Here is a 7,109-nt window from a genome sequence, read left to right as displayed (position 1 = left end):
TAGTGTTAGCAAACTGGTTTCACCTAGTGTTACTGGTTGGTAAGTGCCTGCCTGGAGCACTATTGTGATAGTATAAATGTGCCATACTCTCCAAGAACCAGAATGCCTTGATAGATGGACGATGCCTTCTTTGGGCAGAAACAACACCCTCAGAGATCAGGGCTGAGGCTGAGGTACCCAGATGGGCTTGGCCATAAAACAGAAAAGGGGAGGGAGACTGAAGAATAAGAATTTAATATTGTAGGAAAGCAGATGTTAGAGTGTGGGCTCTGGCAGAGGGACACCCTGACCCTGGTCTTGGGCCAGCAGGCGCAGAAGCAAGGAATGCAGGGTCCGGCAGACAGGTGTATAGCCTAGGCGGCTCAGGTGCAGGTAATCATACATGTCATGGTGGCTGATGGTACCATCTGAGTGCACGAAACCAGGATCAGCATCCAGGAAATGGGCCCGTGGGTAGCCAGCCAGTGCCGCCCGTACCAGCTCGTTCACCTGCCGGTTTTTCTCACGAAGGGGGTTAGGGTGCTGGCCCCTCGGAAGCAGGCCCTGAGGAGGGTACCAAGAGTTGTGAGGAGATATCCTATCAAAATCTGGGTCCTACTAGCATCTCCGTGCCAAACTGTTCTCCAACCCCCCACTATGAAGTCCCCAGCTGCAGAATACACGAGGGACGGGAAACGGGAATTGGAAGGGTAGATCCTGATGCCTGGTCTGAGACCCCATTCAGCAACAACAGCCTTATAAAAATGTTGACAAAATGGCAAGGGGTTAATCCCTCTTTCGGAGGAGGAAATGTCTCACCTTGGGAATGCCTGACAACTCCTGGCTATTTAAATATTTTGAGTTTTGCCGAGACCGGTTTGGCTCAGTGGATAGAGCGTCGGCCTGCGGACTGAAGGGTCCCAGGTTCGATTCCGGTCAAGGGCATGTACCTTGGTTGCGGGCACATCCCCAGTGGGGAGTATGCAGGAGGCAGCTGAATCAGTGTTTCTCATCAATGTTTCTAACTATCCCTCTCCCTCTCCCTTCCTCTCTGTAGAGAATCAACAAAATATATATTTTAAAAATTTTTTGAATAAATAAATAAATAACTATTTTGAGTTTTAACACCCCAAAATCTCTAGTGCTCCCCTGGGCAAAAGGGCCTAATTGGTCATTGAACATGTCCTTATTCACAGCTGCTCTGATGGATGTAGCAAGTGTCAATGTGAAATTTTGCCTGAAAGCCATTGCTCTGCTCTGTGCCAAGCTACCCAGAACCATGCCAACTATGGCTACACATGAGGGGGTCCCAGAACACTGCCATCCATTCTCCCCGCCTTCCCACTCTCTCACCAGCACCACGACCCGGGCCTGGGGCTGCCGCTGATTCACCAGTTGTACGATGGCCTTGATGCCGCCAGCCACCTGCTCTGCTGTGTGCCCATGGTTGTTTGTGCCCACCCAGACCACCACAATCTGGAAAGAGAGGCATGAAGCAATGGTGAGGGGGCAGGCTAAGAGGGCTTTAGCTGCCCACCCAAGCCCTACTCACCTTGGGCCGGATGTGTTCAAGCTCCCCATTCTCCAGCCGCCATAGCACATGCTGTGTGCCATCACCGCCAATGCCAAAGTTAAGTGCATGCAGAGGAGAGAAAAGCTCCCGCCAGATCTGTGGGCAAGAATGGTGTGGGCACAGGGGCACTGTCAGCATGCACTGCTCTGGGTCCAAACGTTAACCAGATGTCATTACGGAAGAGCCTCTCCATGGAAGCCATCTCATCCTGAGCAAACCCCAGTATGGTCACACCTCACGTTATGCAAACCTATTACAGTCTTTGGAACCCATAGAAGCGAGACTCACTTTATGGAAACCATTCTGCTTGAACTATGTGTTGAAACAATAAACCTCTCTGAGGAAAACCATTAACCTTGCTTAGTGGAAAGATATTAAACCCCAGCCCCCTTTATGGAGAGCTATTGCAGTTGACCTTCACATTGTGGAAAGAACTACAGCTTTGTGGCAATCCATTAAAGCAAACAATAAAGAGCCTCACTTTAGTCAATCTTGCAGGGAAGCCTCATTTTAAGTCTCATTTATATACAATAACAGCCTGATAAAGCCAGGGCACACACTTCCTTCTTAGTATTATGTTGTACCTTACACTGAAAATCTGGGTGCTGGGCGCTACCTGAGGTTATTTCGGGTACCCCATATTCCGCCTGGCCCGAGGTCTGGTCCAGGTGAGTCAGTGAGGGCAGGCCTGGGTGGGGCAGGAGGAGGGAGATCGGCCTCACCTCGCATTGATGCATTAGCTGGACCAAGGAGTCCCCGATGAAGACGACTTCGGGTTCTTTATCTTTGCTGTCAGCCACGAACCTATGGTGCTTCGGGGACAAACACGGGGGAGTTACGGCACGCCCGCTCCCGGGGCCGCCCGACAGCACCGCCCCACTGCCCTCCGTTCCCCAATCCCGTCGTGAAAGCCGCGCGAGTCCGCTGAACTCCCGAGCCCCGGCCCCCACCCCCGACTCCTGAGGATCGCGGGCCGGGTCGCTTACCAGGGACATCCAGCGTCCATCGCCCTGAATGTCCTGCACCGGCGTGGGCTTGCTGGCTGGGTTCTCCTCGCCACTCATCTTGGCGTCACAGCTTCTGCAGGACGAACGAGCGAGCGAGGTCGGCCCAGAACGTTCCCGGAGGAGGTAGTCCGCCACACCCACTCCTACCCCTCCAGGCAACAATGGACTGTCCGGACGCCCGCACGCCACCGGTGGACGGAGGCGGATCCCGGGCGCCGCCTCCTCTCCGCGGCGGAAACCTCCACTTAGGAGGGGAGGTGGATTGGGAACCCCTGCTTCCCCCACGGCGGCCGCGCAGTGAGCTCGTCCGGCGCTTTCCACTCCCGGGCCTCTGCGGCGGCGGCCACCATCCTGCAGCACCTGGGGCCGGGGAGGGTGAGACCAGCCAGCACCCGTGGGCGGGGGGCGGGGGGGCGGCGACGAGGAGGGAGAAACCACCCGAGCGGCGCCAGGAGGAGGGGTGAAGTACTGAGAGGCCGAGACTGGGCGGGGAAAATCTAGCGCCTTGCCTCGCGGGAAGAAACCATTTGCTGGAGGGCGAGAAATGTGCGGAAGGGACTCCCTTCTCTCTCTCTTCCTCCCCCCTCCCTCCCTCTCTCCCTCTTTCCCTCCCTCCATCCCTTTCTCTCCCCATCTCTCTGTCCCCCTCCCCGTCTTACTCCCTTAGTGCGTCCCATTCACGCGGCGGTGGGGGAGGGGGGGTGAGTGGACGAGTCCATTCATGAAGGGGTGGTTCATACACACCTGGCTAGGAGGAGACGCTCCCATTTCCTACTGATGTGGGGGACAGGAAAGGAAAATGGCAAACAGGACAGGCTCAGCCCGCCCAGCCAGCAAGCCCGCCGCTGGCCCGTGTTGCTCAGTTGGTTGGGCGTGTCCTAGATAGCAAAAGGTCCCGGTTTGATTCCCAGTCCCGGCACATGCTGGGGTTGCAGGCTCCATCCCCAGTAGGGGGCGTGCAGGAGGCAGCCGAATGATGTTTCTCACATCAGTGTTTCTCTCCCTTCCTCTCTCTAAAGTCAATAAAAACATTTTAAAAAATTAGAGGCTCATTTGTAAGGACACACTCTAAGGCCGAGCCAGGACTTGACTGAGCCTATCTGCTCATGGGCCTCCCCTACTCAAAAACACCAGTTTAGTGGCATAAAAACTAAGTTACGTGCCATTACAGACATCACAGGTCCTGCAAGGAGGTTAGAAAGAAAGTGCAGAACGAGAAAGGAAATTAGAGACGCTGCAAGGCCCAGGTCCAGCCTGGCAAACCTCCCACAGCTGCTCATCTTGCAGATCTGTGGCCTCTGCTCCCCTCCCTAAACCTACTGCCAACCAGTAACTTCAGCTGGGTGTGTCTGGGCTCTGAAACCTACATCCACAGCCAAGGCCACCTAAGGTCTGTCTTCCCCCACCCCAACTTAATCTCAGATCTCAAGTCTTCCCAGATCTCCCAGTTCTTGGGGACCAGCTGTTTGTGGGGGGTTCCACACCCGCTAAACCTCCTGGCCATAATCCCAAATGGGATCTTCCTATCTATTCATTCATTCTCTAGGCAGGTTGATACTGAGATACAGAGATGAGTCTCCTGTTTATGTTTTGCCTCAGTTCTCTTGCCTGGAACAGGATCTGACTCATAGTACCAAGGACTGTGGCTGCTCACAAGTACTTTCTGAATGAATATTAAATGAATGGATCTTATCCTGGCCTTGCCCCAGTGGGTGGGAGAGACAGATCCAAACACAGAGCTGAGGAGAGGATCAAGGTTGTGATTAAGGGAGTAACTGGGGACCTCTGGAGAGGAAGCAGAGGAGGACTCTGATAGTGGGTAGGTGTCCTAGACCGAATAGTATCTGAGTTAGGATTTGAAAGATCATGAAGGTTAGGCAAGCAATATTACACAGATCGTACAGCTCATTGGGACATGGGTAATACTCTGGCATAGTTTGATTTTAAAGTCTGATGGGACAAGTGTAGGTAAATAAGTTGGAGAGGTAGCGAGGCAGTTCCTGAAGCAAGGCTTAGTGAGAAACAAAGCTTCGAGGCGTTAATTCATCAAGTGCTATTTTAAGTTAGATGTTGGCTCATCTCGTACTTACACTAACTGTATGAAGGAGATACTATTATGAACCCAATGTTACAGATTAGGAACCTGAGACTCTGAGTGGTTGCACAATTCTCCAAGTTCACACAACGCAAATGTGTCAGTCTGGACGTTTGAAGCTAGTCCCAGAGACCAGCTCTGAATGGTGACACTATACTGACTGTCTAGGGATGAGGTCTGTGACCGACCAGGGGCTGGCTGGCCCTTATGCCCCCTGTGCCTCGCCTGATTTCAAGCGCTCCAGACTGAAAGTCCACTTATAGACCTCTAAACCAATCAGATTCAGGAAGGGGGCGGGCCTAGTGGACTTCACAGCCAATTGGTGGCTGGGAACACCTGAGGTGGGCGGGGCTATTCCAGGCATTCGGAATGCCTGGCACGTGCCTCTGAGCCACAAACCTCTAAGACGCAGAGAAGTCAAAGGGCAAGGAAGGTGCACGCGCATGCGCAGGAGGCCCGAGGCCGGAAGAGCGCTAGGCGCGTAGTGAACTGGGGTCACCTCGGAAAACAGAAGCCATTGCACCCCACAGCGTGGTGGGGTAGGGTGGGCTAGTGGGGAAGGGGCCAGGTTCATCGGGGCAGGAGACGGTAAGGTGTCCCTCCCCCGTCCTTACCTCACCAACCATATTCCCCTTGCCTTCTTCAACTGTCCCACCCTCGCACCTCTCCAACCCCCGGGACCAAGCCCCAGGCCCCCTCCCCATAGCTCCGCTGTGGCCCTTTCTGTGTCTTCAAAGTTTTCTCTGTACAACTTCTCTTCTGCCGTTTCTTCTGCTTTTCTTTTTCTACCATCTCTCTCTACTTTCTGCATTCTCCAGGGACCCGTGATCCTTTTCCCATCCTCCATCTTTTAGCTATTTCCTCATGCCCCTATTCCCTGTAACTCTTCTGGTGTTCCCTGACAAGTCTTCCCATTCACCAGGACTCCCTTGATCCCACCCTATACCTATGACTCCTTCCCAGAACAAGCGTTTCCATTTTTAGTATATATGCTGCCAAAGCGAGCACCCAAGTCTTTTCCAATCCCTTTCTGCCCACTCCCTCTCTCACATCGTCTCCCACCTCACCCCAAACTATCTCCTTCTCACGACTCACTCTTTTAGGTCCCTGATTTGTATACCGATGACCACCCTATCTTCATTTTCCAGGACTCCATGGACCCCCGGGGGCCAGCCCCACAGTCTTTCCGGAGAGCTGAGAAACCTGGTCGGGTCCGCCGTCGGAAGACCAGACGGGAGCGTAATGAGGCCCTGGTGGGCAGCCGCCGGCCATTGGCTCATCAGGAGCCTCCTGTGGCTAGTCGGAATCCACCCATGGACCTCCAGGACCATGTGGCCCCTACTGCCCCCAAGCTAGTGGTCATAACCCAGGGCCGGCTAAGCCGGGAGCACCGGGGTCTCTTCAACCATGAGGTGAAATCTCTGGACGTGGCACGGCTGCTGAGCAGTGGGTCACTGGAGCCAGACACCCCCACATTACCCACCAAGCCTTCCCCAAGCCCAGTCAGGGCCCAAGAACCAGGCCCACAGTCAAGGGGCAAGGAGAACCAGGTGCCTGGAGACTCTGGCCCAGGCCCACCTAGTCCCCTAGAGCTGCCTGGCTTGGGGCAGCTGCTAGGGGAGCTGCAGGGCCAGCTGATTCTGCCACAGGCCTTCCCCAGGAGGAACCTAGTACAAGAGGCCAGAGATGCCATCCTGGGTACCTTACAGGTATGCCATGGTTGTGTGCCCGACCTTACCCTGGTGCTCCGAGGCGGCCAGCCATCCTTGTCAGGTGAGCTCACCTCCTACCCCCTGCTGCCCCCTGTGCTCCCCTTCCCCTTGTCTGTTTAGCTCAGCTGACCCCCCCCCCCCATGCTTTTTTCTTCTATGCCAGGGACTAAGCCTGGGGACTCTGAGAGACGAAGGATCAACAGCCCTGAGCAGGCCCCAGGGGAAGGAAGGCAGAGGAGGAGAGGAGGACAGGGGACAAAGGAATTCACCTTTGCTGTGCCTCACACCTCCAGCACTCTCACTACACACAGAGTGAGCCTGGCTCCACCAAAAGGTCCTTGGCCCCCCACATTGCCTTCGACATCTCCGGTGGCCCTGGGCCCCCCAACAGCCTTTGACCTGCTGAAAAGCATCTGGCTAGTAGCCACACCATCTCCTTCCTGGCCCTGTGGGGTCAGCACACCACAGTCCCTGCCTCAGCTACCATCTCCCCTGTTTCCCCGAACCTCTGCCCTTGACTGGAGTCCCTGTCCCCCGGCCCCACTGCCCAGCCTCTCCTATACAGTGGCCCAGAGCAGCCCAGAGGCCTGGTCCTTTCCACCCATGAGGCTGTACTAAGGGGACTCATGCTGGACTAGGGGCAGCACTCCCAATCACCTCAATAAAATACCTTCTTCAAGGTCCTCTTAATTTTCACTGAGTGCTTGACTCAGGAGAGCAGCTTCCCTTAACTCTTGAAATGG

At 54.8% G+C, this 7,109-nt stretch overlaps 2 protein-coding genes across 3 annotated transcripts; one reads left to right on the top strand and one right to left on the bottom strand.

Moving 5' to 3' along the window:
• Positions 1-218: 218 nt before the first annotated feature.
• On the bottom strand, positions 219-2,621 carry PAFAH1B3 (platelet activating factor acetylhydrolase 1b catalytic subunit 3). The gene is made up of 5 exons (XM_008160221.3): positions 2,539-2,621; positions 2,275-2,364; positions 1,532-1,648; positions 1,333-1,455; positions 219-543 (listed from the first exon to the last, which is right to left on the bottom strand). The coding sequence occupies exons 1-5, from the start codon at positions 2,614-2,616 to the stop codon at positions 256-258; spliced, it is 696 nt and encodes a 231-aa protein (XP_008158443.1). The 5' UTR covers positions 2,617-2,621; the 3' UTR covers positions 219-255.
• Positions 2,619-7,051, top strand: PRR19 (proline rich 19). 2 transcript variants are annotated; one of them, XM_008160220.3, is made up of 3 exons: positions 2,619-3,105; positions 5,803-6,427; positions 6,530-7,051. In XM_008160220.3, exons 2-3 carry the CDS (start codon positions 5,809-5,811, stop codon positions 6,982-6,984), a joined length of 1,074 nt encoding a protein of 357 aa, XP_008158442.2. In that variant the 5' UTR covers positions 2,619-3,105; positions 5,803-5,808; the 3' UTR covers positions 6,985-7,051. The 2 variants fall into 2 exon arrangements, with proteins under 2 accessions (XP_008158442.2, XP_054566820.1); XM_054710845.1 differs by lacking the exon at positions 2,619-3,105 and adding an exon at positions 5,171-5,242.
• Positions 7,052-7,109: the final 58 nt, after the last annotated feature.

This window comes from Eptesicus fuscus, chromosome 21 (genome assembly GCF_027574615.1).
Source record: "Eptesicus fuscus isolate TK198812 chromosome 21, DD_ASM_mEF_20220401, whole genome shotgun sequence".
NCBI classification, from domain to species: Eukaryota; Metazoa; Chordata; class Mammalia; order Chiroptera; family Vespertilionidae; genus Eptesicus; species Eptesicus fuscus.
The sequence above is the reverse complement of the archived record's forward strand: the minus strand, read 5'-3'. Positions and strand labels throughout refer to the sequence as shown.

What these genes read in the sequence shown, in the direction of transcription:
- PRR19 (XM_008160220.3), top strand. Translation starts at nt 5,809, where the DNA reads ATGGACCCCCGGGGGCCAGCCCCACAGTCTTTCCGGAGAGCTGAGAAA. An exon ending in CGGCCAGCCATCCTTGTCAG is followed by an intron (nt 6,428 to 6,529) that starts GTGAGCTCACCT and finishes CTTCTATGCCAG; the next exon opens with GGACTAAGCCTGGGGACTCT.
- PAFAH1B3 (XM_008160221.3), bottom strand. Translation starts at nt 2,616, where the DNA reads ATGAGTGGCGAGGAGAACCCAGCCAGCAAGCCCACGCCGGTGCAGGAC. An exon ending in ATGGACGCTGGATGTCCCTG is followed by an intron (nt 2,365 to 2,538) that starts GTAAGCGACCCG and finishes TTGTCCCCGAAG; the next exon opens with CACCATAGGTTCGTGGCTGA. An exon ending in AGCTAATGCATCAATGCGAG is followed by an intron (nt 1,649 to 2,274) that starts GTGAGGCCGATC and finishes TCTTGCCCACAG; the next exon opens with ATCTGGCGGGAGCTTTTCTC.